The sequence below is a fragment of the Oncorhynchus keta genome, chromosome 23, assembly GCF_023373465.1.
Source record: "Oncorhynchus keta strain PuntledgeMale-10-30-2019 chromosome 23, Oket_V2, whole genome shotgun sequence".
Taxonomy (NCBI): domain Eukaryota; kingdom Metazoa; phylum Chordata; class Actinopteri; order Salmoniformes; family Salmonidae; genus Oncorhynchus; species Oncorhynchus keta.
The window spans coordinates 44,696,860-44,713,373 of NC_068443.1; the positions used below are offsets into that span (position 1 = coordinate 44,696,860).

Here is a 16,514-nt window from a genome sequence, read left to right on the forward strand (position 1 = left end):
AGCTGATTAAACAGCATGATCATTACACAAGATAATCCATCCACCTGACAGGTGTGGCATATCAAGAAGCTGATTAAACAGCATGATCATCACACAAGATAAACCATCCACCTGGACAGGTGTGGCGTATCAAGAAGCTGATTAAACAGCATGATCATTACACAAGATAATCCATCCACCTTACAGGTGTGGCATATCAAGAAGCTGATTAAACAGCATGATCATTACACAAGATAAACCATCCACCTGGACAGGTGTGGCATATCAAGAAGCTGATTAAACAGCATGATCATTACACAGGGGCAACTTGTGCTGGGGACAATAAAAGGCCACTAAAATGTGCAGTTTTGGCACACAACACAATGCCACGGATGTCTCAAGTTTTGAGGGAGCGTTGCAATTGGCCTGCTGACAGTAGGAATGTCCACCGGAGCTGTTGCCAGATAATCTAATGTTCATTTCTCGACTATAAGCCTCCTCCAATGTCGTTTTGAGAATTTCGCAGTATGTCCAACCAGAATCACAACCGCAGACCAAGTGTATGGCGTCATGTGGGTGAGCGGTTTTCTGATGTCAACGTTGTGGTGGCGGTGGGGTTACGGTATGGGCAGACATAAGCTACAGACAACGAACAAAATTGCATTTTATCAATGGCAATTTGGATGCACAAAAATAACGTGCCGAGGCCATTGTAATGCCATTCATTTGCCGGCATCACCTAATTTTTCAGCATGATAATGGTGGTCACACCATTTGTTGTGTTGGTATTTTTGTTCCATATACACTCTGGTATGGGTGGAGAGTTTGTGTACAACCATTGTTGTGATTCTCTATGTCTTGTGTATACAGTGCATTCGGAAAGTATTCAGACCCCTTGAGTTTTCCATACTTTATTATGTTTCAGCCTTACTAAAAAATGTATTACATTGCCCCCTCCCTAAATCTACACACAATACTCCAAAATGACAAAGCAAAAATAAGTTTAGAAATTTTATCAAATGTATTAAAAATAAAAAGCTGAAATATCACTTTAACGTAAGTAAAATGTTGTATTTAATCAATTTTATAATAAGGCTCCAATGTAACAAAACGTGGAAAACGTCAACAGGACCGAATACTTTCCGAATGCAGTGTATGCAACTTGTAAGCTTACCTGGTGTGGTCGTTGGATCCCGAGCAGAGGATGTGCCCGAGCGGGTGCCACGCCAGGCTCCAGATCATGCCCTCATGGGCCATCTCCATTCCGCCCACCTCCTTCTCCACACTGACAGAAAGCACAGTAGGTGATAATGATAAGAGCAGGATGTGACATGAACCCAGTCCTTTGTAACAAGTCTAATGTCATGACCATAGGTTGTGTAGGAATGATTCACTTTGAGGTCTCCAGACTACATTTATGAGCATTGCATCTTACACACGATTAATGCTTGCAATCAAACATTTTTTTTTTTTTTAAAACGTTGTTCGTTGAAATGACAGTCTGGCAAAGGAATCAAGCCTCTGGCAAGTGATTGGTAGAGGAAATGAGATCCTGTGTTTTCGATTTGAGGCTTGAGCTGTCACTCTTACCCTACGTTCCAGAAGAGGAGGGATCCATCCGAGCCTCCGCTGGCGAACAGGCCTTCGTGTACAGGGTGCCACGCTACAGCTGGAGACAGGAGACAAAGGGTTAACACACACATATTTCACTAACATAAGTTTAATGTCTCAAACTCAGGATCACCACAAAAAATAGTCTGGAGTCTGTCAACTCAAGGAGTTTCGCCTGCACCAGTAAAAACGATAGAGGACGTATTCACACCCTTGACAGAGCACAGCAGAAACAATCCATAGAAACACTCATGATATTCATCCACACACACATGCATACACAGGGTAAATAAACTAAGCAACATTTGGCATAACATTCCTCTAACTACAGCAGAGGCCATTTGCTGAACTAGGTGCTCAATGGAATAGGCCAAGTCAAGCCAAAACATACCTGTGGCCTCTTTCTTGTGGCCCCGGAACACCTGCAGCTCCTCCTTGAGGTTGCGGATGTCAAAGAGCTTACACAGGTGGTCGCGGGACGCTGTCAGCAGCCAGTTACCGTTCAGGTTCCATTTCACCTCCATCACCGTGTTCTTATGAGCGTGACTGACGGAGAGGGAGGGTGAAAGATGGGAAGAGAGTAAGGTACTGACACTTTTTACACACTACTAAGCAGAGCCGAGCTGTGCAGGCTTGGTTGTGCATCAGGTTTCTGCCTGAACCGTGTGGAAAGGACGAATATCAGAGCCAGCACATATCAGCTTGGCACGGTAGTGTAAGTTTCTTTCTATCCTCCAAGTTGCCTCAAGCATTTTAAAAAGGATTTAACTATTTTACAGCTGCTTTTACCAACAGTCATCTACTGAGAAACTACATAGCAACAACAATTTTAACAAGAAAGCACAAATTGCTACGGAGAAGTAACACATTTCGTTAGATAATTTCTCAGGCGGCTCTGGGTTTTGGGGATGGGGTGCTTCATGCCGCTTTCCGATATGCCTTTGGGTAAAACTCACAGTGTGGCCAAACTCTGTCCGGTCTTGGGATCCCAGAATTTTATTGGCTGCTGGCTATCTTTGCTCCCTGAAACCACCAGGCCTTTAGTGGGATGCCAGTCCACACACTTCACGTCAGCTCCATGACCTGTTGAGGAAGAACACCTTTAGTATCTGTAGGTGTGTGTCAGAGGCAAAAGGAAAAGACAAATATACAATCGTTCACTTGTATGTAAGAGGTGATGCGGTCTACGGGTATGTGTGACAAAGACGGTGTGTTTAGGGGGCGGGGTCACTCAATTCCACCCATACTCACTGTGGGGTGAGTAAACATAAAACTTGGGCAATATACTTGTACCACATACATTATTATAAAAATAGTAGATGTGGAGGCAGACCAAATCCAAAGTAATTACACATACCGGAAGATTGCAAAGTGTGTGTGTGTGTGTGTGTGCCAAGAGAGAGCAAAAGAGGTGAACAAACGTAATTGAGACACCAACAAGGTTTAACAATGTGTACATTTGTGTGATAGGAGATACACGAGTGTACAAACCATTAGTGATAACATGACTGGTTGACCTTGTAATAATTTGGCACAAATTAACAAAGCCAATTCCTCTGGGTGTTAGGCACTCAACAATTTTACCTTTTGATTCTACAAGTAGTAAGTAAGTCCTTCTTCAGGTCTACATAAGCACTACATGACACCAAATAAATGTTGCCTTTGTTTTACCTGACATTGCTATAAGCAGTTTAACATTCTACAAACAAATATGTTGGGATTCATGACAGTTCACATCAAGTGATTGTGAGCAGTGCATTCTTGCGTGTGAACCCCGTCGGCCTAAATATTTACATGAAAGCACACACGGGGGTTCCATTTGAAGAATGTGTGCACAGGTAGATATATGCTTGTGATAATGTACTTCCGTGTAAAAACAAAACATGGTGTAGGAGAAGACATTCACTTTGTCTGGCTTTAAAATGGGTGCAAGATTGACTGTGTGTGTGTAAATCATCTACACACCAGAGATCGGATACCCTGCGATTCAGCATCCTCACAGTCTAAGACACATCTTAGATAATCATGGCTTGACACATTCCAACTAGCTTAGATTGATAGCTTTTAAAAACATGTTCAACGTAACTCAAAATTATACAAATACAAGGTACATTGAAAATAATGTCCTCAGTCTGCTGGGCCCTTCACATCGGTGTTAATGTTTGAAACAACTCCATCTCACATAACACAAATGCCTTGTGGTTCCCTTACTAAACCAGACAAGACCAGGGGGAGGGGGGTACTTACTACATTAACTTAGTTAAAAGCTGCTAATTTTTGCCTTTTGACTATATAGTAAAATAGTACTAAATTCATTTTTACCTAGAAGTGGAGCAAGGCATTTCCGCTGTAAAAGCACATTATTTGAATATGAACATAAGACAAAATGGGTAAATTGATAGCTACATCACTAATCAATTTATTAAGTGGAAACAAAACTAAGGGAGTAGTGAAATAAACTCAGCAAAAAAATAAACGTCCCCTTTTTCAGGACCCTGTCTTTCGAAGATAATTCGTAAAAATCCAAATGACTTCACAGATCTTCATTGTAAAGGGTTTAAACACCGTTTCCCATGCTTGTTCAATAAACCATAAACAATTAATGAACATGCACCTGTGGAACGTTCGTTAAGACACTAACAGCTTACAGACTGTAGGCAATTAAGGCCACAGTTATAAAAACTTAGGACACTAAAGAGGCCTTTCTACTGACTCTGAAAAATACCAAAAGAAAGATGCCCAGGGTCCCTGTTCATCTGTGTGAACGTGCCTTAGGCATGCTGCAAGGAGGCATGAGGACTGCAGATGTGGCCAGGGCAATAAATTGCAATGTCCGTACTGTGAGACGCCTAAGACAGCGCTACAGGGAGACAGGACGGACAGCTGATCGTCCTTGCAGTGGCAGACCACGTGTAACAACACCTGCACAGGTTCGGTACATCTGAACATCACACCTGTGGGACAGGTACAGGATGGCAACAACTGCCCGAGTTACACCAGGAACGCACAATCCCTCCATCAGTGCTCAGACTGTCCGCAATAGGCTGAGAGAGGCTGTACTGAGGGCTTGTAGGCCTGTTGTAAGGCAGGTCCTCACCAGACACCACGGGCAACAACGTCGCCTATGGGCACAAATCCACCCTCGCTGGACCAGACAGGACTGGTAAAAAGTGCTCTTCACTGTCGAGTTGTGGTTTTGTCTCACTAGGTGTGATGGTCGGATTCAACTTTATCGTCTAAGGAATGAGCTGTACTTTGGAGCAGGATCGATTGAGGTGGCAAGTCAGTCATGGTCTGGGGCGGTGTGACACAGCATCATCGGACTGAGCTTGTTGTCATTGCAGACAATCTCAACGCTGTGCATTACAGGGAAGACATCCCCCTCCCTCATGTGGTACCCTTCCTGCAGGCTCATCCTGACATGACCCTCCAGCATGACAATGCCACCAGCCATACTGCTCGTTCTGTGTGCGATTTCTGGCAAGACAGGAATGTCAGTGTTCTGCCATGGCCAGCGAAGAGCCCAGATCTCAATCCCATTGCGCACGTCTGGGACCTGTTGGATCGGAGGGTGAGGGTTAGGGTCATTCCCCCCAGAAATGTCCGGGAACTTGCAGGTGCCTTGGTGGAAGAGTGGGGTAACATCTCACAGCAATAACTGGCAAATCTGGTGCAGTCCATGAGGAGGAGATGCACTGCAGTACTTAATGCAGCTGGTGGCCACACCAGATACTGACTGTTACTTTTGATTTTGAACCCCCCTTTGTTCAGGGACACATTATTCCATTTCTGTTAGTCACGTGTCTGTGGAACTTGTTCAGTTTATGTCTCAGTTGTTGGATCTTATGTTCATACAAATATTTACACATTTTAAGTTTGTTGAAAATAAACGCAGTTGACAGAGAGGACGTTTATTTTTTTGCTTAGTGTATATAAACTAAAAGTCAATTCACTCAAGATTTGCACAAATCTTTGAGTGTATCTCTGGATATGGTACACAAGGCTTCTCAATACCCACAAATCAAAACAACCGTTGTCAACCAACGGTAATGCATTAGGTTATATTCAAAATTTCAGGGTGTCTAGAGGAAAAAGAAACGGCAAACTTGTTAAGTAAAAGTAAAACTCTGCATTTATTCTTCAATGAGCACAGAAAAGTTTAGTTTATTGAAAGGCTAAAAAAAATGTTTTAAAAGAAGAAGAAGAAGCAAGACAAACTGTTTTCAAGTAGGCTAAGTGATAATTTATGCATTATTCTTCAATGAGCACAGCAAAAATGATTTTGCTACAAAATAAATAAAGCAAGCAGAAGGGCCTTAACCGAAGTCGGACGACAAGTAAACTTGCACACACGGTACATAATCTGTGAATAAGCCAATTGCAGATTAGGCCTAAACTGTCTGCATGGCCTGTGAATAAGCCAATTGCAGATTAGGCCTAAACTGTCTGCATGGCCTGTGAATAAGCCAATTGCAGATTAGGCCTAAACTTGTCTGCATGGCCTGTGAATAGTTAACGTACACAAATTGTCAAGACCGCAACTGTGAACATATTAGCATAATACTAAAACAAGATGTTTGCTTTATTCATACTTGGCTGAAAGCATTTTATTCAATTCGCACAAGGACGCAAACATGCACTACAATGAATTAAATCCCCAAATCCCTTCGCTAGTCTTGAGTATCTAACATTCCACTCACTCCTTGTACTCCGTGTCAAAGACAAACTACACAGAGTGGAATGTAATAGCTGAACAGAGACCAGCAACAATCCCTTCCCAGCTATTAGTAAAACAAAGCGAATCATGTTATCAAGGAGCAATGTTTTTTCCTGACTAGGGTGTTTATGCAACAAAGACTTGATGTGACTGTGAATCATGCTGAACCATCCTGATCCTGACACACGTCAGAAAACACACCAAACCATGTACTCTTATGATGTACTACAAGGTGGTGGGACACTGAAACCAGTTCCTGTGGACATAGTATGCCATCACTAATAAATCCTGCTCAGCCTACAGTGCATTCGGAAAGTATTTTCCACATGATGTCATGATACAGCCTTATTCTAAACTGCATTAAATGTTTTTTTTTTCCCCCCGCTCATCAATCTACACACAATAATGACGATGCAAAACACAGGCCTCAAGAAATGTTTGCAAATTTATACAAAATAAAAAACTGAAATATCACATTTACATAAGTATTCAGACCTTTTCCTCAGTACTTTGTTGAATCACCTTTTGGCAGTGATTACAGCCTTGAATCTTCTGGGGTATGACTATACAAGCTTCTCCCATTTTTCTCTGCAGATCAGGTTGGATAGGGAGCGTCGCTGCACAGCTATATTTAGATCTCTCCAGAGATGTTCGATTGGGTTCAAGTCCGGGCCACTCAAGGACATTAAGACTCGTCCTGGAAGCCACTCCTGCGTTGTCTTGGCTGTGTGCTTACGGTCATTGTATAGTTAGAAGGTGAACCTTTGCCCCAGTCCGAGGTCCTGGGTGCTCTGGAGCAGGTTTTCATTAAGGATCTCTCTCTGTAATTTGCTCTGTTCCACTTTCCCTCGATCCTGACTAGTCTCCCAGTCCCTGCTGCTGAAAAACATCCCCACAACATGATACTGCCACCACCATGCTTCACCTTAGGGATAATGCCAGGTCTCCTCCAGAAGTGATGTTTGGCATTGATGCCAAAGAGTTCAATCTTGGTTTCATCAAACCAGAGAAGCTTGTTTGGCAAACTCCAAGCCGGCTGTCATGTGCCTTTTACTGAGGAGTGGCTTCTGTCTAGCTACGCTACCATAAAGGCCTAATTATTGGAGTGCTGCAGAGATGGTTGTCCTTCTAGAAGTTTCTCCCAATCTCCACAGAGGAACTCAAGAGCTCTGTCGGAGTGACCATCGGGTTCTTGGTCACCTCCCTGACCAAGGAAGGGCATTCTCCCCAGATTGCGCAGTTTGGCCAGGCAGCCAGCTCTTTGAAGTCTTGGTGGTTCCAAACTTCTTCCATTTAAGACTGATGGAGGCCACTGTGTTCTTCCGGAACTTCAATGCTGGAGACATTTTTTGGTATCCTTCCCCAGACCTGTGCCTCGACAAAATCCTGTCTCGGAGCTCTACGGACAATTCCTTCGATCTCATGGCTTGGTTTTTGACCTGACATGCACTGTCAACTGTGGGACTTTATATAGACAGGTGTGTGCCTTTCCAAAACACGTCCAATCAATTGAATTTACCACAGGTGGACACCAATCAAGTTGTAGAAACATCCCAAGGATGATCAATGGAAACAAAATGCACCTGAGCTCAATTTCAAGTCTTATAGCAATGGGTCTGAATACTTATGGAAATAAGGTCTGTTATTTGTATAAATTTGCAAACATTTCTAAAAACCTATTTTCGCTTTGTTATTATGGGGTATTATATGTGGAGATTGTTGGGAAAAAATATTGAATACATTTTAGAATATGGCTGCAGCGTAACAAAATGTGGAAACAGTCAAGGGGCCTGAATACTTTCCGTGTGCACTGTATTAGTGCATGAAATGGTGTTGAAAGATGAACAATAAAGGGGAAGTTCAGTATTGTACAACGTAATGTAAGATAGTTGCTCATGAAAGTAGTTGATGGACCAGTACAAAATGTAAACAGCAACTACAAACTTCAGCCATCGTTATCTAAAAATCTAAATGGGAGTGGTTACATGAGGTTCCCGGGGGGGAAATCTAAATGGGAGTGGTTACATGAGGTTCCCGGGGGGGAAATCTAAATGGGAGTGGTTACATGAGGTTCCCGGGGGGGAATCTAAATGGGAGTGGTTACATGAGGTTCCCGGGGGGGAAATCTAAATGGGAGTGGTTACATGAGGTTCCCGGGGGGGAATCTAAATGGGAGTGGTTACATGAGGTTCCCGGGGGGGAAATCTAAATGGGAGTGGTTACATGAGGTTCCCGGGGGAAATCTAAATGGGAGTGGTTACATGCGGTTCCCGGGGAAATCTAAATGGGAGTGGTTACATGCGGTTCCCGGGGAAATCTAAATGGGAGTGGTTACATGAGGTTCCCGGGGGAAATGTAAATGGGAGTGGTTACATGCGGTTCCCGGGGGAAATCTAAATGGGAGTGGTTACATGCGGTTCCCGGGGAGAAATCTAAATGGGAGTGGTTACATGAGGTTCCCGGGGGAATCTAAATGGGAGTGGTTACATGAGGTTCCCGGGGGAATCTAAATGGGAGTGGTTACATGAGGTTCCCGGGGGAATCTAAATGGGAGTGGTTACATGAGGTTCCCGGGGGAATCTAAATGGGAGTGGTTACATGCGGTTCCCGGGGGGGAAATCTAAATGGGAGTGGTTACATGAGGTTCCCGGGGGGGAAATCTAAATGGGAGTGGTTACATGCGGTTCCCGGGGGAATCTAAATGGGAGTGGTTACATGAGGTTCCCGGGGGAAATGTAAATGGGAGTGGTTACATGCGGTTCCCGGGGAAATCTAAATGGGAGTGGTTACATGCGGTTCCCGGGGAGAAATCTAAATGGGAGTGGTTACATGAGGTTCCCGGGGGGGAAATCTAAATGGGAGTGGTTACATGAGGTTCCCGGGGGGGAAATCTAAATGGGAGTGGTTACATGAGGTTCCCGGGGGGGAATCTAAATGGGAGTGGTTACATGAGGTTCCCGGGGGGAAATCTAAATGGGAGTGGTTACATGTGGTTCCCGGGGGGGAATCTAAATGGGAGTGGTTACATGCGGTTCCCGGGGGGAAATCTAAATGGGAGTGGTTACATGCGGTTCCCGGGGGGGAAATCTAAATGGGAGTGGTTACATGCGGTTCCCGGGGGAAATCTAAATGGGAGTGGTTACATGCGGTTCCCGGGGGGAAATCTAAATGGGAGTGGTTACATGCGGTTCCCGGGGGGGAAATCTAAATGGGAGTGGTTACATGAGGTTCCCGGGGGGGAAATCTAAATGGGAGTGGTTACATGAGGTTCCCCGGGGGAATCTAAATGGGAGTGGTTACATGCGGTTCCCGGAGGGAAATCTAAATGGGAGTGGTTACATGAGGTTCCCGGGGGAAATCTAAATGGGAGTGGTTACATGAGGTTCCCGGGGAAATCTAAATGGGAGTGGTTACATGCGGTTCCCGGGGAAATCTAAATGGGAGTGGTTACATACATGCGGTTCCCAGGAGGGAAATCTAAATGGGAGTGGTTACATGAGGTTCCCGGGGGGGAAATCTAAATGGGAGTGGTTACATGAGGTTCCCGGGGGGAAATCTAAATGGGAGTGGTTACATGAGGTTCCCGGGGGGGAAATCTAAATGGGAGTGGTTACATGAGGTTCCCGGGGGGAAATCTAAATGGGAGTGGTTACATGAGGTTCCCGGGGGGGAAATCTAAATGGGAGTGGTTACATGAGGTTCCCGGGGGGAAATCTAAATGGGAGTGGTTACATGAGGTTCCCGGGGGGGAATCTAAATGGGAGTGGTTACATGAGGTTCCCGGGGGGGAAATCTAAATGGGAGTGGTTACATGAGGTTCCCGGGGGAATCTAAATGGGAGTGGTTACATGAGGTTCCCGGGGGAAATCTAAATGGGAGTGGTTACATGAGGTTCCCGGGGGAAATCTAAATGGGAGTGGTTACATGCGGTTCCCGGGGGAAATCTAAATGGGAGTGGTTACATGAGGTTCCCGGGGGAAATCTAAATGGGAGTGGTTACATGAGGTTCCCGGGGAAATCTAAATGGGAGTGGTTACATGAGGTTCCCGGGAGGGAAATCTAAATGGGAGTGGTTACATGCGGTTCATGGGGGGAAATCTAAATGGGAGTGGTTACATGCGGTTCCCGGGGAAATCTAAATGGGAGTGGTTACATGCGGTTCCCGGGGGGAATCTAAATGGGAGTGGTTACATGCGGTTCCCGGGGAAATCTAAATGGGAGTGGTTACATGCGGTTCCCGGGGGAATCTAAATGGGAGTGGTTACATGAGGTTCCCGGGGAAATCTAAATGGGAGTGGTTACATGAGGTTCCCGGGGGGGAAATCTAAATGGGAGTGGTTACATGAGGTTCCCGGGGGGAAATCTAAATGGGAGTGGTTACATGAGGTTCCCGGGGAAATCTAAATGGGAGTGGTTACATGAGGTTCCCGGGGAAATCTAAATGGGAGTGGTTACATGCAGTTCCCGGGGAAACCTAAATGGGAGTGGTTACATGCGGTTCCCGGGGAGAAATGTAAATGGGAGTGGTTACATGAGGTTCCCGGGGGGGGAAATCTAAATGGGAGTGGTTACATGAGGTTCCGGGGAATCTAAATGGGAGTGGTTACATGCGGTTCCCGGGGGGGAAATCTAAATGGGAGTGGTTACATGAGGTTCCCGGGGGGGAAATCTAAATGGGAGTGGTTACATGAGGTTCCCGGGGGGGAAATCTAAATGGGAGTGGTTACATGAGGTTCCCGGGGGGGAAATCTAAATGGGAGTGGTTACATGAGGTTCCCGGGGGGGAAATCTAAATGGGAGTGGTTACATGCGGTTCCCGGGGGGAAATCTAAATGGGAGTGGTTACATGAGGTTCCCGGGGGGGAAATCTAAATGGGAGTGGTTACATGAGGTTCCCGGGGAAATCTAAATGGGAGTGGTTACATGCGGTTCCCGGGGGGAAATCTAAATGGGAGTGGTTACATGCGGTTCCCGGGGGGGAAATCTAAATGGGAGTGGTTACATGAGGTTCCCGGGGGAAATCTAAATGGGAGTGGTTACATGAGGTTCCCGGGGGGGAAATCTAAATGGGAGTGGTTACATGAGGTTCCCGGGGGGGAAATCTAAATGGGAGTGGTTACATGAGGTTCCCGGGGGGGAAATCTAAATGGGAGTGGTTACATGAGGTTCCCGGGGGGAAATCTAAATGGGAGTGGTTACATGAGGTTCCCGGGGAAATCTAAATGGGAGTGGTTACATGAGGTTCCCGGGGAAATCTAAATGGGAGTGGTTACATGAGGTTCCCGGGGGGGAAATCTAAATGGGAGTGGTTACATGAGGTTCCCGGGGGGGAAATCTAAATGGGAGTGGTTACATGAGGTTCCGGGGGGAAATCTAAATGGGAGTGGTTACATGCGGTTCCCGGGGGGAATATTTTTCAAATTACCTTAAAGTAACATCAAATTATTAAGCTATTTGGCAATTCCATTTTTAACGGGTGCGACTTGCCCCATTACTCCCATTGATTTTTTTGCTGGCTGTGACAAAAGTTAGCTCAAGTTTGTGGTAGCTGTTAAAAAAAAATATATATATAAATGAACCATGGATTACGGTTTCTCCTGGCCCATAGACTACTTCAGGGGAAGAACCATTAAACAAATAAATATTAAGGAAAACATTAAGAAACCATCTAACATTAAAGGTGCAAAATATGAACTTCCATTTTAAAACAGTGAATAATTTTGTAATTCTGATATTAAAAGGAGATGACCGCCCAACACAAGCAGTATTGAAAAGATGACCAGTTATGCTTTTCCCTAGATGACCACTACTGTACAACAAAATAAAAACAAAATCACTTTTTACGTAATATAGACATTAAGTCAGTAGTACGCTGCTTAAAACTGATTCATGGCAAACTCAGGCATCCGTCTAACACTTCTAGCTAGCTAGATAAAAAGAAGCAGCTGTTATTTACTGCAGATAGTGGTGTGAACGGTAACTGCAGCTTCAAAAACCTATCAATGGTTTATCTAACGCCATAAGAATGGTGTACCAAAAATAACAAACAGGAAATAAACATGCTAATGATAGCATGCTGAGCGTCAATGCTTCTGTACTGCAGAGCCCAAAGTATTTCACTCATTCAATAACTATTGGAATAACTGTTACTAACCAACTTCACCACGTAAAATACATTACGTACATCATATATGTTTGGAAATCGAACTCGCTTTAGCCTTTATAGCTATATTATATAAAATACAAGTAATGCAATTAAAAAGTCAATGCTCATGCAACGTGCCTAGTTGGTGTTGGTCTAGGCCTACCTATACAATCACCAATGTCTGTGTTCATGGATGGTTCAGACTTATGATTACAGTAAAGGTACAAGTCTTTTTCGGAGGGGGGGGGGTCAGTGTTCAGTGACGTGTATCAATTAGGTACAGCTGTATGTGTATTCAACAGAAAACATACCTCTGAGAATTCTCTCCTCGTGACAGCGTAGAAAGTCCCAGATGCGTACGGTTCCGTCATCAGAGCAAGTGGCAAATTTATTATCCGTAGGTGAGAAACTGAAGACAGAGTGAGGCAGGAAGAGAATCAACAATGCAGGAAGACACAGTTGGGCTCCCAGGGTTTACAACAGGGTCAAATCCTAGTACAACTTAGTACAGTACAACCACTTAGGGGGGCATCTCCTGGGCACAACAGCAACCTCTCCCATCAAGCTGTGCAGTGGCATTTAACAAAATTCACAAAAGACAAATACTATTTCATTCAACAGTCTTTCCCCACAACTAACGCGCTGAGCCAATAACACTAGAATGTATCTATCCAAAATGAAACACCTACACTATATATATACACAAAAGTATGTGGACACCCCTTCAAAAGAGTGGATTTGGCTATTTCAGCCACTCCCGTGGCTGACCGGTGTATAAAATCGAACACACAGCCATGAAATCTCCATAGACAAACATTGGCAATAGAATGGCCTTAATGAAGAGCTCAGTGACTTTCAATGTGGCACCGTCATAAGATGCCACCTTTCCAACAAGTCAGTTCATCATATTTCTGCCCTGCTACAGCTGCCCCGGTCAACTGTAAGTGCTGTTATTGTGAAGTGGAAACGTCTAGGAGCAACAACGGATCAGCCGCGAAGTGGTAGACCACACAAGCTCACAGAACAGGAAAGCCAAGCGCTGAAGCGCGTACAAATCTTCTGTCCTCGGTTGCAACACTCACTACCGACTTCCAAACGGCCTCTGGAACCAACTTCAGCACAAGAACTGCTCGACGGGAACTTCATGAAATGGGTTTCCATGGCAGAGCAGCCGCACACAAGCCTAAGAGCACCATGCGCAATGCCAAGCATCGGCTGGAGAGGTGTAAAGCTTGCCGCTAATGGACTCTGGAGCAGTGGAAACGCCTTCTCTGGAGTGATAATCACGCTTCGCCATCTGGCAGTCCGACGGACGAATTTGGTTTTGGCAGATGCCAGGAGCACGCTACCTTCCCCAATGCATAGTGCCAACTGTAAAGTATGGTGGAGGAAGAATAATGGTCTGGGGCTGTTTTTCATGGTTCAGGTTAGGCCCCTTAGTTCCAGTGAAGGGAAATCTTAACGCTAAAGCATACAATGACATTCTAGACAATTCTGTGCTTCCAACTTTGTGGCAACAGTTTGGGGGATGGCCCTTTCCCGCTTCAGCATGACAATGCCCTCGTGCACAAAGCAAGGTCCATACAGAAATGGTTTGTTGAGATCGGTGTGGAAGAACTTGACTGGTCTGCACAGAGCCCTGACCTCAACCCCATTGAACACCTTTGGGATGAACTGGAATGCCGACTGAGAGCCAGGCCTAATCGCCCAACATCAGTGTCCAACCTCACTTATGGTCTAATGGTCTTGAATGGATTTAGGTCCCCGCAGCTATGTTCCAACATCTAGTGGAAAACCTTCCCAGAAGAGTGGAGGCTGTTATAGCAGCAATGTTCCAACATCTAGTAGAAAGCCTTCCCAGAAGAGTGGAGGCTGTTATAGCAGCAATGTTCCTACATCTAGTGGAAAGCCTTCCCAGAAGAGTGGAGGCTGTTATAGCAGCAATGTTCCAACATCTAGTGGAAAGCCTTCCCAGAAGAGTGGAGGCTGTTATAGCAGCAATGTTCCAACATCTAGTGGAAAACCTTCCCAGAAGAGCGGAGGCTGTTATAGCAGCAATGTTCCAACATCTCGTGGAAAGCCTTCCCAGAAGAGTGGAGGCTGTTATAGCAGCAATGTTTCAACATCTCGTGGAAAGTCTTTCCAGAAGAGTGGAGGCTGTTATAGCAGCAACTCCATATTAATGCTGGATTTTGGAATGAGATGTTCGATGAGCAGGTGTCCACATACATATGTATAACAATAAAAAAACAATCAGGTCTAAACTGTAACCCAAAAGCAAGCTTCACACTAGACGTAAACCCAAGTTCAATGAGTCTTTCTCAGTTTGCACAAGCATTACCATCTATACTCCACCACAAATTACCAATACCTACAATAAGTGCATTTTTCTTGACCTTACACTAAAGCAACAGCAAGACAGCTAAAAATCGAAGTTCTGTTGAAATTCAAAATTAAATCTAAACCTGCCCTTATCAACATGCACAATATCTGCAAGTGATTCATGATCTTCAACAATTCTCAAGTCAGTCCCATTGCGGTCCTACCCACCTCTATTCCTATTCCCTTCAGTGTTTACAGACAGAGGTGATCAAAAAGATGAAGCCAATATGGGGAAAGCTCCGCCTTGCCCTCCCACTAGACCTTGTGAAAAGGCCATAATGCATGAACTAAATCAGATTCGTGCACACAAACAAGTAGAAGCTAGGGGGAAAATGTACCTCGGATGTCTAGTGTGAGATTATAGAGCAGCAGTATTTGACCAACTGAACTTCTGTAGAGGTATGTCCCAGGTGGTCCGTTTTGTGGATCAAGCAATATACACTTTACAAAATGATGGAAATGATAAGCAGTGGCATCATATTTTGTCCAGATTTGCTTAGGCCTAGGTCTGAAAACGGACAAACTGATTTATTTATTTTTTACAGCGTCATGAGGTAGTGCATTCCTGGTAGTCAATCAGATAATATGGCTCCATCTGTAGTTGGAGCAACAGTTGTAACATGGTGATGAACTAACATACTAGAGCCCCCGTGACCACCCAGCCTATAGGCCCGAACTTGACTCATACCAACAGCAAAGACAGCCTACACCTGACATAACAGACACCCGAGGAACTTCTTGACTAGTTCCCTAATTGCAATCTTCAGTTTGAGCATAGCCATCAATGCTTGTATGATGGCAGTGCCCTTATCCTCCTGTTACAATGGCCACAGCCCTGAGACGCTTTATTTTCAATTGGTCCTGGAGATTCAATGCACGTTAAAAACATTAACAACAAGACGGTAAAAAGTGTCTCACAAACATTAACAGTCAAAGAAAATAAGTTGTGGCATTGAGAAATGATGTATCCAAAAAGGTGAATCTTTAAGTTGTTTTAGGTCAGAGATAAACCCAGCATAAAACCCTATTCATGATCTTTATTGAATATTTTCATAAAGCTCCATGAAGGCAACCACCACCAAAGGTAGAAATATACACAATGGCAACCTTTTATTCAATAAATCCCTCTAACTCCACCGCCCCATTCAATGTAGATCTTAGAGCTGCAATATGTAACTTTTTGGCTGACCCAACCAAATGCACAAAGAAAAGTGTGTCATAGATCAATCACTCATTGAAAGCAAGTCTAAGAAGCTGTAGATTTGTTCTATGTGCACTATTTCTATACTTCCCGTTCTTAAGTTTCGTTTTTGCATCTTTTACTTTCGGTTCTGTACACAAGCTTCAAACAGCTGAAAATATTATATATTTTTAGTTATTGAAAATATACTTCACAGCGGTTTAGATGGTACAATGATTCTCTACACTATACTTGCTTGTTTTGTCACAACCTGACAATTAAGCGAACTGTTCGAATTTTAGCAACGAAAGAGCGATTTCTGCATAGTGCATCTTTAACTTTGAATATACCAGGGTTATTGGGGTGGTGGGAAGGTGGGTGGTCGAAGCGACCTTGTGGGTAGCATAGGAATTATAAGTGAAGGGTGATAGCCAACTGCTCTAACCCCAGAGGAAATTTGGTTGCGTGTTCAACAGAAATAAAGTCTTTATTCAAAAAGC

General features: G+C 44.4%; 1 protein-coding gene across 5 annotated transcripts in view; it reads right to left on the reverse strand.

Moving 5' to 3' along the window:
- wdr33 (WD repeat domain 33) overlaps positions 1-16,514 on the reverse strand; it is a 45,962-nt gene that overhangs the window by 16,732 nt on the left and 12,716 nt on the right. For all 5 annotated transcript variants that reach the window (XM_035800639.2, XM_035800638.2, XM_035800637.2 and 2 more), the window contains exons 7-11: positions 12,764-12,861; positions 2,547-2,673; positions 1,982-2,136; positions 1,570-1,648; positions 1,154-1,264 (exon numbers count right to left, since the gene is read on the reverse strand). In XM_035800639.2, coding sequence (XP_035656532.2) covers positions 1,154-1,264; positions 1,570-1,648; positions 1,982-2,136; positions 2,547-2,673; positions 12,764-12,861 — 570 coding nt within the window. The remainder of the gene's footprint in view (positions 1-1,153; positions 1,265-1,569; positions 1,649-1,981; positions 2,137-2,546; positions 2,674-12,763; positions 12,862-16,514) is intronic.